Raw genomic sequence first — 22,033 nt, forward strand, 5'->3', positions numbered from 1 at the left:
AGCCCCTGCACCCCAGCTACCTGCACTCCACAGTTTTGGCTTCTCCCTGTTGCTTCGTTCTACTGTATCTTTTTCCTTCTGTACCCTGTGTATGTTCAACGCTGTTTAGGGTTGCAGACGGCAGTCTGTTTTGCTTCCAAGTACACATCTCATCAATGCAAGTTCAGTTACTCTTTGTTAGCTGTGTGTATGTGTCCTGTCCACTTTCTGAACTCACTCGACGATGTTCAAACCCTCAGCAGGGGTACCAGCGTTCCGTCTATACTCCCGTGCAGGACATGGCCATGCTTTTGAGAAGCTCCCTACGGTTCCTTCCGGGTGACACATTCTCAGAGGCAACCGTACTTTTTCCCATTGGGTTACTCGTCATGCTTTGCACACGCCTAGTCTGTTCTCCTCTGTTTCCCAAGCACGGAACCCCACTGCTTACACTTTATAGGCAGGGACTCTGAAAGCCCCAGAGGACCGTCACCTCTCCGAGGCCACACAGATTCTGGGGGTGGGGGGGATCAAGAGGAGAAGCAAGGTCCAGATCCTTTTCGATTTTAAAGATTTTTAATTTTTCGTTTGTGTGTACGGAGTGTCTTCCTTGGCCGCGTGTCTCTGCGCCATGTGTTTCCTGGTCCCCGCGGAGTCCAGAAGAGGGCGTTTTATCTCCTGGAGCTGGAGTCACTGACGCTTGCGAGCATGTGTATGAGTGCTGGAAACTGATCCCAGGCCTTCTCTGCGAGAGCAGCCTGTGCTCTTACCTTCCTCTTCAGCCTCCGACTTAGTTTTTAAAGCCAGGATATGGTGGGTTTTACTTTAGGGGTCCGTATACGTGTGGGTACTTTTCAAGGCCTATCTCAGTTCTGCTGTCTTTGCTCCTCATCACAAGGGAGGAAGACGTGCGGACGTGTAATGCCAGGCATCGCGCCACCATTTCTGAAGCAACACAGTTACAGCTGAAAGATTAAAGTCATCATTCATTTCTTTCTTTCTTTCTTTCTTTTTTTTATTGTCATTGTCCCAAGCAGCGGTACATTTACATGTAGAATTAAATTAGCAAAAAAGCAGGCCATCTGCTTTCAAAACATCCCTGCGGCTTATGTTCTGCCGTGGAGAAAAGCTGTTAGCATCCACAGATGACCTGCCTGGAGATGGGGGCCTGGCCTCAGCTGGGAGCCTGGCTTCCGTGCTGGGGGCCGAGACTCAGCCGTGTCTATTAAGAAGCCTGTTTTTTTGGTGCACATGTGCTGTCTTTATGGGAAGTCCAGTGCGTCCTGCTCCCTTAGTGTCCAGCCGCGGAGTCTTGCCTTCTCTGGGTCCCCATGCTGTTCCCCTGTCCTTGTTTTCTTCCTCAGCAGTAGCAGTAGCCATTTGTGCTCCCCAGGCTCTCAGTAGCAGGCGAGTGGCACTTCTCAGTGGTCACAGCCCCCACAGAGGTCTCCAGGGAAGGGTGACTGTGAGGCATGCGGGCAGGGCCCTGGAAGCCCTCCGGAGGCTCCTGCTGGCTTCACGTCACAGGCTGCATACCCTTTGTCTTTGCAGAGACCACACTTGCATACCTGAGGCCTGGTTCTTGCAGGCCCTTGTTCTGCCCCTAAGGCCCAGAAGGCGACCAGAGCCCCTTCGCACCCAACCACCTCTGCCCGAGTCCCCCTTTCTCCTAGATGAGCCCATTGCCTCTGTTATTAGCCTTCTTACACCGTCTTTGCATTCTCTGGGCTCCCCTGACCTGTGAGATGTTCGTCACAGGCACCTTGAAAAGGGCCTTTTGCAATTCTGCTCCTCTAGACCTTTCATGGGCCTAGACTGTCTCTTGGGCTTTGATGGGTTGGGGGTCCTTGTCCACAGGCTCCTGTCCTACAGGTGTCTCATATCCACCCTGTTTGAAGACAACGGTTATCTTGTTGCCCCAGGGTGCACCCTTCTGATCCCGAACCACTTGTCACAGAATCTTTTCTATGTCGTGAAAGGTGTCAACTACCGCCTTTGCTTAAAGTACCGCAGAGCTCTCAGTGCAATGAGGGCAAAATCAGGGGGAAAAAAAAAAAAAAAACCACACACACACACACACACACACACACATTCATTTTCCCACAGATGTTGTAAGAAAGCTCAGAGCACACACGCAGCATACAGGCAGGCTGGAGTACTTCCTTCTCACCCCTGCGTTCTCATTGCAGAAAAGTTGTACGGGGACTTCTTGAGCTGGAAGCTAGAAGAAACACTGTCCCAGTTCCCTCTCCAGCCCGGGAAGGTGGCGACTTTCACTGTCAACATCAGGGCAAAGCTGGACTTCTCCTGCCAGGACAACCTCCTGCAGGACCTGAGCGATGGTGAGCCTTTCCTGATGCGGGTGCTCGTACTCCACCCTGTCCTGTCGCACTTTGTCACTTGGGCGTGTCTGGAAATAATGGGGGTGCTTTGCACCTGAATAGTGTCCTAACCCTCCCCCAACCCCCCAAACCCCCCCCCCCCCCGCCGCTTTGTGGTCGTTTGCGGGGAGGTCATCCTGAACGTGTGCCATGTGAGAAGCGCTGTAGTTTTCAGCGTAACCACAGCTGCCTCGTCTCTTCAGCTGTGATAAAATGCTCCCTCAGAGCCTGCTGGTTGGCAGAGGAGTAGGGGGCAGTGGGAACCCACCATAGCATGGGGGCGGGTAGACTAGGGATGGTGGTTCACAGGGTCCTTACGTTGAGTTAGGAAGCCTGGATCCAGACATTGGAGGCCTTGGCTGGGGCATAGGAGTCAGCTCACGCTGCTGTTTCACAGACCCTGGATGGCACACGGTTAGACACCAGACACTTGCTCCTTACGGACGTGAGGCCTGAGGTCAGGGTTTTGGGTCCCTTTCCTGGCCCACAGATGGTCATTTTCTGGCTCTGACCACTCATAGAGGCACAGATGAGATGTTCAGTCCACAACGTGACTGTTACGGGAGACAGTGTGCTGTGTCCCCAGAACTTGGATAGCTGCTTGGACTCTCTCCTTACTCCTGAGTGATTACGAGCCCATTTCCAGGGCCATGAACCGTAGGTGTTCACAGTGTGTGTTACAGAAACGAGTGGCTGGAACCTTATTGGGAAAAAGCCCTTCAGTTGAAGCCTAAGCATAGTAGGAGGTACAGTGGCCCAGGGTCTCGATGGCTCTCTGCCTCAGTCTTTCTGGAAGCTTGTGTGTTCCACGCACAGACACGTAGAGACCAGAGCTGGACTTCAAGGCGTCCTTTTTAAAATCACTCTCTGCCTTGTTTTCCCGGGAGTCTCATTGAACTTGAACCCGCCCAGCAAGCCGCTGGAACTCACCTATCTGTGCCCCCAGTGGGAGACTCTCAGGCTCAGTGTGGGAGCTGGATCGGAACTCAGCTCCTCGAGCTCACACTGCAGGGATCTCACCCATCGAGCCTCTCCACAGCCCTGGGACTCGGTTTGGGGTTAGCCTCTTCCAGCCGCCCTGCGCAGCCTCAATGATGCTCTTGTGTTGAGTGAGATCAAGTAAAATCACCTCCACGCCTTGCCCTCTGTGAGCACTCTCCAGCTACCTGTCTTGGTCGGTGACTGCCCACCCAGCCTGCTCCCGCAGGCCCTGCAGCCACACTGGCTTCCACAGTGGCTCTGCTCCTCAGCTCTGCATGACCTGCATTGGGTCATGCACATCTCAGGCCCAAAGCAGCTCCTTGCTGCAAGGCCATTCATTCCATCCACTTAGGCAAAGACAGTCCGCATCCCCTTCCCGTCTCTCCTTACCCTGTCTGTCACTCATCTTCTGTCCCATTGCCTTGGAATGGGAACAAGGGCCTTGACTGCTTGAGCCCCACATTCCAGGGTCTAGGTCGTGGAGGGACCGAGGGTGTATGCGTGGGTGACACATGCAAGGCCTCCTTCCCCTGCCCCTCCTCTCATTGTGGGGTTCCGGGTTATGTTCCTGTTTACTTATTTTTGGGAAGTCGGTCTCCCAAAAGGCATCTTTAAGGAACTGTTGGCAGCCACAAGTCTATGTGCAGAGGACACAGAAATGAGCTGCTGTGTGGCTCTGTTGTAATGGTTCCTATGTAAACTTCCCCTTGCAACTCTGTCTCAGCTCAGGCCACCTCAACAAACAATGCTGTGGACTGCACTTGAACAATAGGCACTCCTCAACAGTCTGGAGGCTGGGGAGTCCGCATCACGGTTCCGGTAGGTTTGGTTCCCAAGGGGGTCCCCCTGTTGGCCTGTACACAGTTAGCGATGACATCCTGCAGGTTCACCTCATGCTGTGAGGGCACCTGCTCCCACTAGGGCCCCCCGTGTTCCATCCCCTCACAGCAAGCACCGAAGGCTTAGGCTGTGCGTCAAGCGGAGCCCATCACTCTCTTCCTGGAGTTTGCTCCCCCTCCCCCACAGTGTCGAACCGCCCTCCCTGGAGTTCTGCAAGAAGACTCCTCTTTATGTTATTAGCGAGGATCAGGAAACAAGTGTTAGATGTGCTAGAAATGGGGAAGTTTAACAGGTCAAGGTGGGCAGGGCAGACATCACATATCAGATGCAGGACGTGGGTGTTGTGGTCAGGGTTTCTGTTGCTGTGAAGAGACACCATGACCACGGCAAACCCTTGTGAGGAAGAACATTTAACTGGGCCTGGCTTACAGCCTCAGAGTTTTAGTCCATTGTCACCATGTCCAGAAGCGCGCCAGCGTGCAGACGGGCAAGGTACTGGAGAAGGGGCTGAGAGTTCGTTCTACGCCTTCGTCCACAGGCAGTGGAAGTGAAGGTCGCCCTAGGCCTGGCTTGAGCCTCTGAGGACTCAAAGCCCGCCCCCACAGTGACACACTTCCTCCAACAAGGCCACCAAGCACACGCACGCACACACATGCACACGCACGCGCACACACACGTACGCACACACGCATGCACACGCACGCACACGCACGCACACGTACGCGCATATGCACGCACACGCATGCACACACACGCACGCGCACACACACATGCACACGCACGCACACACACGTACGCACACACGCATGCACACGTACGCACACACGCATGCACACGTACACACACGCACACACGCATGCACACGTACGCACACGTACGCACACACACGCACATGCACGCACACACATGCACGAGTCTGTGGGGGCCACACCTATTCAATCCGCCACAGTGGGGAAGGGAAGAACCAGCTTGGGTTGGGTTGAGGGTGTAGCTCAGTGCAGAGTGCTGGTCCAGAGGACGCAGAGCCATGGGTTTGATTCCTAGAACCTCTGCCTAAGCCAAATCTGACAAAATTTTCCTTATTGTTTGTAACCTGGCTCACCCTGTTGAGTGTTCCAGTCTTTGACAGGGCGTTATCTGTAGCCTGACTTTCCCCCCACCCCCCAGGAGGGAATTGGCAGACTGAACGTTACCCACTCCTAAGACTCCTTTTAAATACCTATTGCTACAATGCTTGCTCAGATAGGGAGGACATGTCCAGATGTTGTCTTTTTCCTGGGATTTGCATATGAGACTCAAGAGCAAGGCCCTGCAGTGGCTGGTCTCCTCAGGCTGTCCCTGAGGAGCGGAGAGGCCTCTTGGTGGAAACTTTGGCTTCCTGCATTTTGCAGGTGTCCTGAGTTTGTGTGTTTTGCAGAGCTGTTTGTTGGCATGCTGCACTCTGGCCTTTGTTTACAGCGGGGTGAGGCCGGTTGGGATTTATCATCTGGGAAAACTGCTTCAATCTTGTAAAAATAGAATTAAATCAGCACTAGAATTATGGTTTCCAAGGGGTTTGCAAATATAGGCTGACTTATTACCTGGTCAGTTAGATGTAGCAACCTGGTTGGTTATTAATGATACCAGCCAGTAGGAGCTCAGACTGTTTACACAGCAATCACAGAGCAAGGCAATTCCGAGAGGTTTCCCAGATATCACTCAGTCTGTCTTTGGAGACAGCCATAAGTTCAGTGGCAGAGACTCATTTGTTGCCCGTGGTAACTGGTAGAAGGAACCCCTGTGGATTCCTCAGAAACGTGGAACTGGACTCAGTTTCTTTTTCAGGCGTGAGCTCAAATTAGCTTTGGCTATTGAAATTAGATGCAGCCCTGTGAGCTTACAGCAATAAATGTAGACATTACACAGCTGGGACACTGGCTTTAGTGTGGGCTGCAGACAGACGGGAAGAGGCACATTAGCTAAGGAGCACGATCGATCTGTGTGTGAAGGCTGGGCTTTGCTATTGCCGTCTACTTGTTTGGGGGTTAGGCCTCTGGGGGTTGAATGCGGGGTCCCTTGGTTGTGCTGTGTCCCTGGCCTTTGAAAAAACTTCTCTGTAATGATTGTGAGGCAGGCTCTCCTTCAATTGTGAGTCTCCTACCTCAGCTACCCGAGTTATTGGTGTTCCAGGCCTGTGCCACCATATCTGTCCCTGCCCAAAGTTTCCAACAACTCTAAAAGCAAGTTTTACTACAGCTCCTGACTTCTGTAAGAGAAATGGGGAAACCCTGTCGTCAGAGGGGGAAATGCAGCAGTGTCAACTGTACTCACAGCCCAGTTCTAAGACAGCGGGGAAGTGGATGTGTACCCGTGTTAGATAATGCTGTCGTGTCAGAGACAGGAGAGAGAAGGGGGGAGGGGAAGAGGGGGAGGGGAGAGGGCGAGAGGGGGAGAGGGAGAGAGGGGGAGGGGAGAGGGCGAGAGGGGGATGGGGAGAGGGACAGAGAGGGGGAGAGAGGGGGAGGGGAGAGGGGAGAGGGGGAGAGAGGGGGAGGGGAGAGGGGGAGGGACAGAGAGGGGGAGGGGAGAGGGGGAGAGAGGGGGAGGGGAGAGGGCGAGAGGGGGAGAGGGAGAGAGGGGGAGGGGAGAGAGGGGGAGGGGAGAGAGACAAAGGGGGAGAGAGGGGGGAGAGAGGGGGAGAGAGGGAGGGGGGATGAAGAGAGGGGGAGAGAGGGGAGGGGGAGAGAGGGGGAGGGGAGAGGGACAGGGGGAGAGAGGGGGAGGGGGATGGAGAGAGGGGGAGAGAGGGGGAGGGGAGAGGGACAGAGAGGGGGAGAGAGGGGGAGGGGGATGGAGAGAGGGAGAGAGAGGGGAGGGGGATGGAGAGAGGGGGAGAGAGGGGAGGGGGAGAGGGCGAGAGGGGGAGGGGAGAGGGACAGAGGGGGGAGAGAGGGGAGGGGAGAGGGCGAGAGGGGGATGGGGAGAGGGACAGAGAGGGGGAGGGAGAGAGGGGGAGGCAGAGAAAGAAGGAAGGAGGGGGGAGAGGGAGAGAGAGGGGGAGGGGAAGGGAGAAGGGAGATGGGGAGAGGGAGAGAGAGGGGGAGAGGGGGAGGGGAAGGGAGGAGGGGGATGGGGAGAGGGAGAGAGAGGGGGAGAGAGGGGGAGGGGGGAGGGAGAGAGGGAGAGGAGAGAGAGAGGGGGAGAGGGGAAGGGGAAGGGAGGAGGGGGAGGGGGATGGGGAGAGAGAATTATGCTTGCGCTTTCTTTCTTTGGATAAGGTTCAGGGCAGAAAAGGTGGTGTGAATGTAAGTGTAAAAAGTAAACATATCAAATTATTGAAAACTAGTGCTTTTGTTGAAGGGTTTGTGGGATCTTTATTTCTATTCTTGTAACTTTTCTGTAGGTTTGATATTTTTCAAAATAAGAAAATAAGCAGGAAAAGTTGCTGCCTCGGAGTCCCGCTTTGATCTATTATGCTTTGATTTTGAAAGTGAATTCTCAGAGCCAGTGGCTCCCCGAGTCTGTGGATCATGGGGCAGTATTTATCTCCCTCCAGGGTAGGAGAAGTCAACCTCTCATCCAGAAAGTGCTTTGTAACAACCAGAAATTTCTGATTTCTTGGAATGTTATGTTTACGATGAGAAGCCTTGGAAGATGGCAATGCAATAGGCTGTCTTGATGTTGGTGTCTTTAGGTTGTCTAATAAGGAAGACCAAACAAATGCAGGAAAACCAAATACCCTTAGGAAAAATAAGTAGCTGAAGCGAGCACCAGGGTCCCCTGGGGACTCTGAAAAATGAGCAACTTCAGAGAAGCCACTGATGGCTGAGAGGCTTCGCTGTCACACAAGAGGGAACAGGAAGGTGGTAGCTGATGGGGACAGACCAGCAACCCCTGAATAGCCGGAGGTCACTCATTTGGTTAGATCCAGGCTAACAGCAGGCTAACGATTGTAATATACATATACTGGGCTCTTGTAGAGCATATGTGCAGAAAGTTCTAGAATAAGAATGCGGGCCTGACTGAGTAGGAGCAGTGCAGAATTTGATCTCCCATGGCCAGAACACCATGGAACATAGAATAAGATCTGTGTGTGTGAGTGTGTGTGTGTCTCGGAATCAGGGCAGCTGGGAGCCATCTCTCCTAATGGTTCCTGTCAACCAGCTCAGTAAAGATGGTCAACGGGAAGCATCAGAGTCAAGTCCTGTGTGACATTACAGGGGAAACCCAGGGCAGAGCGACAGTCAGTAAGTCTTGTAGCATGTGGGGTGCAGCTTTGATCTGAAGATATGTAAAGTCCTTTCAAATAAGCTAAAACTCACCAAGAAGCAATTCAAGTTGTAAAGAAACATGTAATTCCATGTCAGAAAAAAAATCTTGGCATTGGATGGAGAGAACCCAGGGGAGAACCTGAAACTCAAGCAGAGCGTTTGGCCTACGATGACGGGGACACAGAAGATGAAGGTGAGGAAAACAGGAAGAGAGTAATAAAAAGGAGATGACACAGATGCACACACATCCTTGCAGATCGCCTGCCACAGGGTACCAGAGCAGAAGGCCACAGCCCGTTAACCAGAATTGTAGAAAACGTCCTAAAGTAAAAATAAAGCCTTAAGATTTTTATTGAATAGCACTCTGTGTGCATGGGAACACTGACCCAGGGAGCCTGAGATGCTCTAATACAATTACTAGACTCCAGGCCAAAATGGTAAGTGATTTATGAAATCGTGGAGATCTGATTATCCCTGAACTTTTTTTGACAGGGGCAGTATTTGTCCAGACCCAACAGAACAACCTGTTTTTAGATGCTCATGCGATGAAATAGAATCCAGGGTTTTCAGGTTCAGAGCCTCCAGTCTCAGTGATCAGGAGCCTGGATTCATTGTTAGACCGCAGGAATGGAAGCATTATGCCGTCAGTGTTTACTTCTTGAAGACTCTGTGATAGAGGGCTGGCAAAAAGGCCAAAGAGGCAGTGTCACAAGTGTCAAGCACCAAAACCCAGGAGGCATCAGAAGGGACAGAGGGAGTGTACATGTACTGTGCCATGGCCGTTGGCTCTAACAGTGTGCGTGCACCATGCTTATTTAGAAGGTAGACGAGGAGGAAATTGTGTGTTCAAGTAATTTTTAAGCTGATACCAGTAATTATATTGTTAAGATTAACATTGGCATTATTAATCCCTAAGTGTATATTATTGTGAAGTAAAGTAAATGATTTCTTTTGGTATATTCATGCGTGTAAGGGTACACATGTGTGTATTGTGTACATGCCTGTGCACGTGTATTTGTGCATATGTGTGTATGCTCATGTAGAGGTCAGAGGATAAACTTGGATATCATATCTCAGGTGGTATCCATCTTTGCTTTGTTTTTTGGTTTTGTGAGGTAGGATCTCGCTAATGTACCTTTGGTTGGCCTGAAACTGTGTAGGCCTTGAACTCATCGAGATCCACCTGCCTCTGCCTCCTGAGTGCTGTAATCAGATGTGTACTACCGTCTACCATGGCTGGCTCGTCTACCTACCTTTGTTTTTTTTTTTTTTTTTTTTTTGAGGTAGAGTCTCTCACTGGCCTGGAATGCCGTGTAGATTAGGGCAACTATCCAGAATGCATCCGGCACTGGGATTATAAATACATTCTATCTCAGCTAGGTTTCTGTTCCTGTGATTAAACACTGACCAACACCAACTTAGGCTGGAAAGATGGCAGCAGTTAAGAGCTGATCTTCCAGTGGGTTTGGGTTTGATTCCCAGCTCCCACATGGTGCCTCACAACCATCAGTAACTCCAGATCTAAGGATCCAATGCCCTCTTCTGACACGCTAGGCACTAGGTATGCATGTGTTGTATAGACATCGAAGCAGGCAAAACACCCATGCACCCATACAAGCAGGTAAAACACCCCCCCCAAAAAAAACAAACCCATAAAATCTTGGGGAGGAAGAAGCAGAAACTCAAGACAGGAACCAAGAGACAGGAACTGAAGCGGAGACCATGGGTGGATTCTTCTCCTTGTCTCCTGTTTGCTCCCAGAACCACTTGTGGGCTAAGCCCTTCTTCATTATTCATCAGTCAGGAAGCTTCCCTACAGGCCTGTGTACAGGCACATTTTCAGTTGAGGGTCTGTCTTTCTGAGTGTCTTTAGCTTGTACTAGGTTGACCGAAAGAAAACTAACCAAGACACTTGATTTCACACTTGGCTTTTTACACGGGTTTTGGGGATTGAAGTCAGATACTCAAACTTGCACAGTAAGCGCTCTACTGATAGGGCCATTTCTCTAGCCCGTGATTCTCCTGTGTGTGTGTGTGTGTGTGTGTGTGTGTGTGTGTGTGTGTGTGTGTGATAGATAGATAGATAGATAGAGATGTTGTGGCAGGGTCTCATATGTGTATCCATGTAGAGGTCAAAGGTTGATTTATCTTCACCTTTTATATACAGATAGAGTTTCTCATTGAACTCATAGAGCTCACTGTTGTTTTCCATCTGTGCAGCCAGGCTGTTCTGAAATCCCCTGTCTCCTGTGTGCTGGGGTTATCAGCAGGCTCCCATTCCCATGGCTTCAGTGGGTTCTGGGGAACAAACTCTGATTCTCATGCTTGTGCAGCAAGTGCTGTGCTGTATCTGCTGAGCCATCTCCCTAAACCCTCATGATCTTTTTTTTTTTTTTTTTGGTCTCCATCACTGGAATCTGGTCCTGAGCTAGGATTCTCATGTAGAAAACAGGACATAACAAATTTAAGGATATGAAATCAAGTAACAGTCTTGCAGCCTAGAGTTTGAGTTGACTGTATCAATAAGAAATCATGAGTTATTTAAAAAAAAAATTAAACCAAACAAACCATCAGTCAATCTCTTTGTCACTCATCAACCTTCCGGCCCCATGCTCTGACCTGCTCAGCAGCGGGATGTTGTTGTGTTCATGCCCAAGGCGTGGTGTTGGGTAACCCGCCCTCTTCTGCTTAGAACAGTGCTTCTTAGAGAAGTGGCTACTTCTGGGTCTGGAACAGGAAGTGGATCCAGAAGACCAGGGAACGTCTGGCAATCCAGTACAAGGGCCTGGCCAGCGGGGGCCAGTATTGATGTGGCGCCAGGGACTGTCCTGACGAGGCCACCTGGCACCCAGGATCTGGCAGTGTGAACCCTGTGTTTCAGTGAGCATCTTCTAATGCTACAGGAGGCAGCCATTCACCTTTGGAGAACGAGGGGGGGGGCAGTGCCCATGTGACAGTCAGGCATGCCACACAGAACGCTCTTCCTGCTAGCAGAACACGCCACTCCGGCGAGGCAGCGCTGCTCCCTGCCCTGGTGGGTACTCCAGCCCTGACTCCTGGCAGGACAAGAGACAGGAACACCGCTCAATACACTGCTGGAGTGTGGCACACAGGCTGGGCTCTGGAGACCCTCTGTCAAGTAAAGACATTCCCTCCCGTGTATTGTCAGGGGACAAGGCGACGAAACCATGGAGCTGGAAGTTAGTGAGGGTGGCGCTATTTTGTGAATACTTAACACCACAGAGTTGTCCTCTAGAAAGCAGTTACAGTGAAGGCCAGGCCTGGTGGCGCACCCCTTTAGTTCCAGCACGCGGGAGGCAGAGGCAGGCAGGTCTTGCGAGTTCCAGGCAATTCTGCTCTACATAGTGAGTTTCAGGCCAGCCAGGGCTAGGCAGTAATACAAATCCTGCCTCCAAACAAGCAGGTGAGTGAAGAACGAGACCACACCTTGATTTGGCCTGCTTAGTTATGTGTATCTCGTGTCCTCTGTTTAAATACAAAGTTCATGTCACTGCTCTGAAGATGAACTTGTGTGTGTGGTAACTGGAGCCTTTCCTTCTTCTACCCAATGTGGCCTTGTTGCATAATCATCTTTTTGTGCTTTTCATTAAGAAATTGTAAAAAAAAAAAAAAAAAATGCCTCTCTCTCTCTTCTCTCTCTCTCTCTCTCTCTCTCTCTCTCACACACACACACACACACCCTCTCAATACAGAGACAAGAATAAAAAGACTTGAAACAAAAGAAAGTGAAATGCCAGATCTGAGGATGAATGGGTACAACTACACTATAGTGTCTATGCCTGTGCTTAGGGAGTGGGAGATGCAGACAGACAGACAGACAGACAGACAGACAGACAGACAGACAGGGCTCCACTGTCAGGCATGGGCCGGCCTTGGGGAAGGAGCAGGTTGTGGTTTACATAGCCTCCAGGCAAAACCAGCCTGTCTGCTGGCTGCCGGGATCTTGACTATTTTTCTTCAGGTAAAAGGGAGAGATGATTCTGTTCTTGGTCTCGAGTGTTTGCGTCCTCACAATTCATTCAGCTATACATTTATTTCATGACGTTTTCTCCACTAGTTTGACAGTTCACAATGAAATGTTTTTGAAAGAAGAAGCAAGGTTAGACATATCTCTGTCATAATTCTTTTTACCTAGCAATTGTCTTTCTCATCTGATCAGACTGAGAAGTTATTTCCACACGCGAGTTTTTCATAAAGGCACTATCAGAAGATCAAGCCAGGCGGCTCCGTGTCCCTGTCTGTCTGAAGGACATGTTTGTGTGCAAGGTGCTCTCAGAGAGATCAATACGTTAGCGTTTGATTTTTATTGGGACCGATGCGGTGGGTGGAAACAGCCTTTTGGGGCTGCTGGGTCTCACAGGCAGTGGAAATGTTCTCTGCCTTTTGTTTCCGTCTCCATTAATTATTTAATTCCATTTTCCGTTTCTCTGTGCTTCTTGGCTCTTGGTTTTATAAGAGAAATGTCAGCATTCCCCGCCGCCGACAGTGTCTGTTAGACCTGATAATTAAACATGGCATTTCAGATTCAGTCTGGAAAGGAGCGTGTCTTTAGCTTCACTGGACGGAGCAGGCTAGAGATGTCATCTTGTCTAATCAGTTTGCTTCATAGGACAGGAAGCCAGGTCCGAGAAAGGTGATGATCTGTCCAAGGCATCACAAGGCGGCCCTGGTGTTGTAGACAGCGCTGGGGCCTCCCTCCCCCAGAGAACAAACAAGCAGAACTATTTCTCGATGAGCACAGAGGCGAACCACTGCGGTGTTACTGTCTGAGGGCAGATGGACGGCTTGTTTGTGTTTCTTTGAAATGGAGCAGTGGCCCTGTCCATGCCGGGGGTGGGGGTGGGGGTGGGGAGCGTCTTTCCAGGCTTGCTATGACAGGGTAGAAGGATGGGTAAGCCTTCTGCTCAGGAGCTGACGCAGGTGCCCTTTGAGAAGGCGCCAGTGATGTGACTCTTGCACGGCGCATTCCTGGACTCTGACCTGCCGTGTTGTGCTGTTGGGGACTGGGTGTTGGGTCACAGTAGGACTCCCCATCAGTGAAGCTAGGTTGGGCCCTCCTCACTGTACCCTCATCCTCTCGTAAAGGCCGGCGGACACCATTTGCTGATGCCACATGTCTTACTTGTCTTGTCTCCATCCGTTTGTCCGTTTGACCCTTGCAGATGTCTGTCTCTCTCTCTCCGGTAGCCCCGCCCTTCCTCTCAGCCTGGGGTGACACGCTAAGTTTCTTTTATTCACACCATTACGGACGCCTAGTTACTCTTCTGCCTGTCAGATTCATCTCCTGCTAATAGTGTGTGTGGACTTTTCTCCAAAGCAAGGCCTGTCGGTTTGGGCGCAGGTCCCCTCCCCCCTTGCTCCCATACCGGCTTTTTTGCAGCTGTTGTGAGGCATGGCTGTGTGTCTGATGCTGTCTCTGGCGATGGGCCTGCATTCCTTGCTGTTCCCTCTGCCTTCTGAGCCCAGTTCTAGTCACCTCCTCTCCAGCTCTTGTGGGTTGCCTTAGGGTTTCTGTCGGCTGTGAAGAGACACCATGGCCATGGCAACTCTTTTACAAAGAAAACATTTAATTGTGGCGGCTCACTTACAGTTCGGAGGTTCAGTCCATTACCATCATGGTGGCACATGGCAGCATGCCGGCAGGCACGGTGCTGGAGAGGTAGCTGCTACATGTGGATAAGCAGGCACTGGGTAGCATCCTGAGCAAGGGAGACCTCAAAGCCCGCCCCCACAGTGACACACCCACTCCAACAAAGCCACACCCCCTCATGGTGCCACTCCCTTTGGGGGGCCACTGTCTTTCTGTCCCTCCGCTGTGAGCTGTAGTGGTTGAGGCGGTGTTTCCTGTGGTCATCGCTGGGTGCGGTTCTGCCGCCTCCACGCTGTCCTCTGCTAGGACGTCTCTTTTCAGGAGTTGGGACAGGGCTGGTCCCAGATACTTGCAGTGTCTGTTCAGCACTAGGCAGGGTGAACAGCACAGTGAACCCAGCTGAAGTTCAAGGGCTGGCTTGTGTTGGGATGAGTGGTGGCCCGGAGTGGAGGCAGAATCAACGGAGACCAGTCTGGGCAGTATGGGGGAGGGTGTGTGTGTGTGGCAGTGTCAGGCAGGCCACGGAAGCTGCAGCCCAAGGGGCTCTTTTGGGAAGCCATTGGGGAAGCTGGGCACGTTTCCAAAGGCGTTGAGTGTGATGGAGACTCAGCTGGTAGGTAAGCTGGACAGGAAGTGTCACCTGAGGTCCACTTGCGGTGGATTCTGGGGTGCATCAGGAGGAAGGAACCCAGCCATCCCGGTTCCCATCTCAGTTGGTCAGGCCGACTCTCACCTGTTTGTTTCTCCTGACTGTTTTAGGCAGCAGCACCATCCATTGTGTCAACCTTAACTCCTGGGACTCATGGAGGAAGACGGGCAGGGCAGGGCAGGGCAGGGCCACTGTACAAGTCCCAGAGGAGTGAGAGGCATGTGATTTGGGTACAGATCTGCCCAGGACGAGTTTTCTAGAAGGAAAATTCGTCAAGGCTAGTCTCCACTGAGCACTGTCCTTTTGATCCTGAGCAAACAGCCAGTGTTACTGCACAGCAATGGTCCTAGCAGTGCTAATATGATTAATATGATCCAATAGCTTATCTTTTTTTGTTAATTTTTATTTATTTTTTAACGTGTTTGGGAGTTTTACCCGTGTGTTTGTCTGTAGCATGTGGGTGCTTGAGAAAGACAGAGGAAGTCAGTTCCATGGGACTGGAGTTACAGATGATGGTGAGCTACCATGGAGGTCCTGGAAACCAAACCTGGGCCCTGTACAAGAGCCAGTACACTCAACCTTTGAGCCATCTCTCTAGCTCCCTGATTTTTTTTTTTTTACCCTCTTTTACATGTTATTTATATGTAATTCCTCTACTGGAGGAGAAATATAAATAAGTGAATGTCAATTCTCACAGAAGATAGCTGAATTACCATGTGTAACTTTGGGATTTAAAAAAAAAAGGGGGGGGGACCGAGCCAGAGTATCCTCAGCTTGAGGTTAAAGTGGGGTACTTTGTTGGTGATGATGATGGGGGCGTACCTGCTCCATCTCCCATCTCTGACCCCCAGGACTAGGATGGCACATGTCTGTCATCCTCTAAAAGACAGTGACTCAAAGGACAAACTTGATAACTTGCACAGTGAGTTTGCATCCATGCGTGTGCACAGACAGCTCAGGCTTGTGTCTTCACTATGCAGCCAGCAAGGCTTGAGGCTCAGAGCTCCAAGGCACAGCATGGATTTTAAAAATTATGAAAAGCAAATGCTCTTCAACTGTCACACAGAATCTCCTCTCCCCACACATTTGCTTCTACAAGTACGGCCCAGGCCTCTAAAGAACTAGCTATAACTCATCCACACACACCCCCCCACTACACTTCTATAAAACTTTTCCATTCCCGAAATACACTTTCTACTTTGCCCAGAGGGTTTTTTGTGTTTTGTTTTTTTACACTGGCATAAAGAACCATTTTTTTTCATCCTCCAGTCTTTCACATGCTCTGAATCCTAGCCCAACATCACTCCTGGAGAAAATCCTTCTTGTGCCCAGCAAATGAGGCCAGCCCCACACTCCATGCACTCAACACCATACATTTTGCAATACTTTTTAATTTCTGTGAAATTGCTTTGTCTCTCCCATTAGACTTGTGCTGTATAATATAGTGGCCACTGGAGAAATCACTTAAATTTAAAGTAATTAAAAATCAAGTGAAACCGATAATTGGTCCTTTAGATGCTTAGGCGCACCATGCACTGTTCCCGTGCCCATTGCCACGTGTAGCCAGCTGCTCCCTTTTTCTCCACATAGAACAGGCCAATAGGGCAGAGCTCCACGGGATGGCACAGCACCGCATGCCAGGCTGCTGGGGCTGAGTGAAACCGCAGCCTGAGGGGCCAGGATAAGTAAAGCGCTCTGCCGCGTGTGTCTGTGTAGAGCAGGGAGAAGACACTGTTTCTGTGAAGTGGAGGGGGACGGGGACTGTAGCTGTGATGGAGAGGGGGAAGGGGGAAGGGGAAACTAGCTCAGAAGAGCTATAACCCTAAATGTAAGTCTAAAGCAACTGTTTCCAGAGGGAACCGAGGGTAGCGTTTCTATGACTTGTGTATAGGCAGAGATTTCCTGGACAAAAAAATAGCATCAACCAAAAGGAAAGAAAAAAAATGGTAACAAAATTAAGAAATGCTAGGCCTGGCATGGTGGCGCAGGCCTTTAATCTCAGAGCTGGGGAGGCAGGGGCAGGTGGATCTCTGTGAGTTCAAAGTCAGCCTGGTTTACAGAGCGAGTTCCAGGACAACCATGGCTACATAGAGGAAACCCTGTCTTAAAATAATAAAAGAAGGAGGAGGAAGAGGAGGAGCAAATAATTCTGGCCATGGAAAGATAAAAGAGCAAAAGCAAAATGCCTAAGGAGGTGACATTTTGATGGGGCTAAAGTTAAACTCAGCAGTTGACAGTGTATTTAGCATGCCCAAGACTCTGGGTGTAGTGAGGTAGTCCTTCTGTAGCACCCACGTTGGGCGCCATCTGTAAGAGTATGGTTTTTTCCGCCCGCCACCGCTGGTCTTGTCCTGCTGCTGCGCCGCCAGCCCCAAGTAATACACAGACTCTGTATTTGATACAATGCTGTTGGCCCTGTTACTTGTTTCTTATCGGCTAGCTCTGCCTTAATTATTAACCCATTTCTGCTGATCTATGTATTTCTCTTACCGGGGAGCCGGCGGCATACTGCTTTCTTCAGACTCTCCATCTTGACTCCTCCTTACTACCTCCTATTTCCTCCTTGTCTCCTAGTTCCTCCTATCTTCCTTTCCTATTGGCCAACAGTGCTTTATTATTAACAAGTATGAGAAACATATACAGAATGACATCTCTCATCATCTGGGTTCAATTTCAAGAGGAGGAGGAGGAGGAAGAAGGGAAGAGAGCTGCTTTGAACATTTGCTTGGCTATAGGCCTACCAGAGCAAATTACAGTCTGTCCTTATGTCTAAATGCAGCCAGAGCACCTACAGCAGTGCTGCTGGAAACAAGCTAAACTTCTGAGAAGTAGAATGGCTAAATACCATTTTGACACAGCAGCATACAGTACAGCAAGAACATCATGAGCATGGACCTCAGACACCGTGTGGAGGGGAAAGAGGGGCGTGCGCACTGATTTGACACCCTCATGTGATTTTAAGTCAAAGAGGGTTGGAAAGAAACCAGAGAACAGATTCCGCATTTAGTATCCCGTGACAAGTGAAACTGAGGCATCATGGTGACATCCATGTTCGTGTGTCTTGGTAGAGAGCTGCCCGCAGCAACAGGACTGGAAGGAAGCGGAGAGTGTTGGGGATTGTGGTGCTGTGTCCCTGGGTGGAGGCTGCCACACTGTCTGTCAAGCTGTAACATTGTTGTGTGCAGCTTAGACAGACTTCCATTTGTAAAGACTTCAAGCACCATTCACAACAAAAACAAGACATCTAGGAATGAGTGTGTAAAACACCATGAGACCTTCCCAGAGGAAATTTAAAAAATGTTGTTGGAAAATCATTAAATGAGACAAACATACAGAAGAGATATACTATATTCATAGATGGGAAGACTAAATAGCATAGAAAGTATCTTTCCCCCAAAATTAATGTGTCAGTTTGAAACAGTCAGGATGAAATTTTAACGGAGTGCTTTAAAGAACTTGACAAGCGATTCTGGAATTGCTATGAAAGGGCAAAGGCTCCAAAACCCTGAGAGACCTCAAAGCCTGTTGTCACAGGCAACAGCCACTGGGTCTGCCCAGAGCTTTTGGAACAACTGAGAAGATGAGCAGGAGCTTGTCAAGTAGACAGAAAGAAGGCGGTCTACACCAGAGGGAAGGCTGTGTACACTGACGGTTTGTTCGCAAACCGTACTGAGCATTCTAGTCACTCCTGGTGCCGTCAGTAACCCTGATGCCAATGAAATGATAGTGGAAGGCTGGCATCCCGAAGATCCTAGGTAACTACAGCACAGAGGGAGGCAGAGAAGCCATGGTACGCACTATAGGCAATGAATGTGAGGGTGTGGCACTCTAAGTAGATGCGAGCGAGGGTCTGTGTACTTCTGGGATATGAACAAATGAGGCCCCAGGGTAGGGCCATGCATACCCACTCCGTATACTGACTCTGACAGTGGGAAGGCCTGACTCAAGCTGCAGCAGACAGGCAAAACCACTCTGCACCAACCATGTGATCATGATGCCAGTGTGAATGACAGCAGAGGGGGCGCTAGCAGCTGGGTGGCCAACAGGGGCGGAAGTGGTGCAGATGAGAGAGGAATGTTACTGTCTGAATGAGAAGAGAGAAGCAAGGCGTGGGGACGTAAGAACCGTGCTGGAAATGTTTGGTCAGGCTGCACTTGCTGTAACCGTACCTCCCCAGACATGATCTCTTTCTGTTTGGACAGGGGCACCTTTAGTCCCCTCCACTAATACCGCCCCCACCCTGCAGTTGTCTCTTGGTGAGTCACTGCAGCTTGGCTGGCCAGAATGATGAGCTGGAGAGAGAACACAGGGAGATCATTGGTCCACACACAGGCTTTTGTTGCCTGTTGCTGATGAATGACAAATGCTCGAATCCCCATCCTAGTGGCTTAGGAAGTTATTTTCCAAACAGAATTTAAGTCACAGAACAAAGTCAACCATCCCTCACGCTGGGCAAACAGGGGACGTAGCAATACATGCGCTTCACAGGTTATTAAACTGACCTCTGGGGCAACTGTGGTGGGTGGCGCGAGGCTGTCCACATCTGCAGAGATGTGCTCCTGCGAACCCCAGGGAGCCGGAGGCAGGCTGACCTTTCCTGTGGCTATGTTGTAGCACTGTGAAATGACTGTCTGTGAGTCAGAAGGCAGGTAGGTGGCACAGCTAAATATAACCATGGGCAGGCTGTCCAGGACATTAGCTTTGTTCCTTTGAAGCAAAAGCAGACAACCCCACTGAATACAAAACAAAAGCAATATGCAATGTCCAACACAACCCCAAAGTAATCACAGTCCAGAATTTAAGTCTAAGGTATAAGTTCCCAATTTCAGCTCAAATATGGAAAAAAGGGGGGTAGGCAACAGAATGAACGTTTAGTTCAAAGCCTCTAGTGAAGCACCTAAGGCCTAGATGGGCCAGTCAGATTGTGCAGAGGCTGTGGCTGCAGGCATACTGTCTCTCATCCCCGGAGGCCTTCTGCAAGGGGCCCAGCGGGTAGAGAAGAGAAGGTGCCAAGAAAGATTAAAGCTGCCTGGGGAGACAGCAGCAGATAAATGCACAGCAAGGATGGAAGCAGCATGGGGTGCCGTGGAAACCCATGCAGGGAATGGGCACCCAGCCATCTCCCCATAAAAGCAAAGACCGCAGGACTAGGAACTGGGTAAGGATGTGTCTGGTCCCTGAAGGCATATGGCAGCCTGGGACAAGGTAGAAAACTTCCCATGGAGCCCTGGGGGGGTGGGTGGGTGGGTGGGGGTCCCTGCATCTGACAGCAAAGGTAGGCAGCAGGATTCTTCCAAGTGAAACCAAGGATTGGCTGTCAGGAGCCCGAGGAGATGAGTGCTGAGTGAGGAAGGCAACAGACAGGCAAGAACTGGGAACTCACAGGCAAGATCCTGGACTTGCCCTCACGATCCGCACAGATCACAGTGGGAGAAAGACCCGCGGGCATTCAGGCAGATTCCCAGAGGACCGGCACTGCTACATGGGGTGTTTAGTATGAGGACCCTGTGGGAACGGGCAGGAGATGCCTGAATTGCGTGCCTGACAAGTGTGCTGGGCACTGGTAAGTATTTATTCACCGTCCTCATGCTCTCTAACTGAAGGAAGAGTCCAAGTTTCAACAAAATCTCAGGCTTCCTTCTTAATCAAAACGAAACAAAACATGTTTGTAGAAAAACTTAGGTATCTAGGAATTGCAAGGGCAGAAAGAAAAACTTATGTATTAAGACCACAGGCATGCTGCCTCCAGCTTCTGGGTGCTTAGGGACAAGTCACTGTTCTTTAAAAAAATAAAACTGAGAACTCCAAAAATCGGTAGGGCAGGGATGTCGAGCAACTGTTACGATTTCAGGGGACAGCACCAGGGGAGTGGGCAGGTTATGAAAGACAATATAGCAGATTGCAGAGCAGTGGCCCACAAGTAAAGGCAGTCTCCAGGCCACAGTGGTTAACTCCAGAGCTTCAGCCTTCAGTTGTGAAGAAATACACAAGGAACTGTGGTTTGCATACAGCCCTGGAATCTGGATGAAGATTGCGCCAATGCCACTACCCACAGCAAACTGTTACCAGTCCATTCCTCAGAAGGGTGGCTCTTAAGAGGGGGTACTAGCCCACGGGAGGCAGAGGCCACTGGTTCCTCTGCTGACCCCCATGCTGCAGACACAGGCCTGTGCAGTGACAGGTGCACCGAAGGAGGAAGGGAAAGCTCACTGCTGGCCACATGTACAGCTCCGCACTAGAGCCCTCCCCAGGGAATTGTGCATGCCTCACCCCAGGTCAACTCCAAGTTACCTTCCTTCTCTTAGCCCCATTCTACTAGCGAGGAGGTCATCACTTCTGCCTGGCATCTTACTCTGTAAAGCGATTTAGTAGGGGATTAAAAACATTCATGCATTGGAAGCCTGGAAAGTCCCGTGGAAAGATGGCTGCTTACTCGTCCATACCAGTAGCTGCTGCACTCAAAGCTACAACTGTAGGGCAGCCTGGGAAGTCTGAAGCACTCCGTGTGCTCATATGGGCGACGGGAAGCCTCCAGATGTGTGAATAGTGCAGAATGCTTTAGGTCTGGTATGGATCACTGGGTACGCCCTGTAGAGGGAAAGCTACTGGAAGTCCACTGTCACTGTAGGATCTATTTTTATTTTCCTAAACACATTGCAGTTTCTGAATGAACGAGCTTGCTGCTTCCTCTGTGGAAATGAGTGTTGGCTCATTTTCTTAGCCAACTACTTCTACTGCTTTGGATTTCTTGAGCATATTTTATGATAACCAGATGGACTTTTTTTTTTTGTATCCATGGATTTTATGAATACATGAGAAAGCATCTTTGAAAATTATTCTACCTGGAACAGCCTACACTAACAGACTCCTACAAGAGACTCATTGCCTTCTCAGACCTTTGCAAGTGTATTTTATTTTGGTTATATTTTATTCAAGTTTATTTTAGGTGCCTCTATCAACCTTATTTATTTATCCCCCCCCCAGCCCATTTTCTGGAAGCATTAAAAAAAGAAAAGCATACCATTACTGGGGTTGGTTGCTAAGCCATTTGGAGGTCTTTACCATAGATTTGGTAGGGGCTTGATATCTGGGGATGCTAAGGAGCAGCCTGGGCTGGTGAGCTCATGTTTGTTTGTTTGTCTTTGTTTTTGGTCTCAGTGTGGCTGGTGGTTCTGAGTTCTGGTTTTAGCTATGTGTTGATGGGCCGTGTAACACTAAGGAAGTCTCTCACCTCTTTGGAACCTTGGCTTTCTCATGTGTAGAAGCAGTATGATAATGCTCCATGCACCATTGCCAGTTCAGGGACACCACGATCCATGATCAGATCTGATAGGGTTCACGA

The 22,033-nt window shown here is 50.2% G+C and overlaps 1 protein-coding gene across 4 annotated transcripts in view; it reads left to right on the forward strand.

The window, feature by feature from the left end:
• Trappc9 (trafficking protein particle complex subunit 9) overlaps nucleotides 1-22,033 on the forward strand; it is a 405,567-nt gene that overhangs the window by 108,357 nt on the left and 275,177 nt on the right. For all 4 annotated transcript variants that reach the window (XM_051202715.1, XM_051202717.1, XM_051202714.1 and 1 more), the window contains one exon: nucleotides 2,169-2,321. In XM_051202715.1, coding sequence (XP_051058672.1) covers nucleotides 2,169-2,321 — 153 coding nt within the window. The remainder of the gene's footprint in view (nucleotides 1-2,168; nucleotides 2,322-22,033) is intronic.

This window comes from Phodopus roborovskii, unplaced genomic scaffold (assembly GCF_943737965.1).
Source record: "Phodopus roborovskii unplaced genomic scaffold, PHOROB, whole genome shotgun sequence".
Classification (NCBI taxonomy): domain Eukaryota; kingdom Metazoa; phylum Chordata; class Mammalia; order Rodentia; family Cricetidae; genus Phodopus; species Phodopus roborovskii.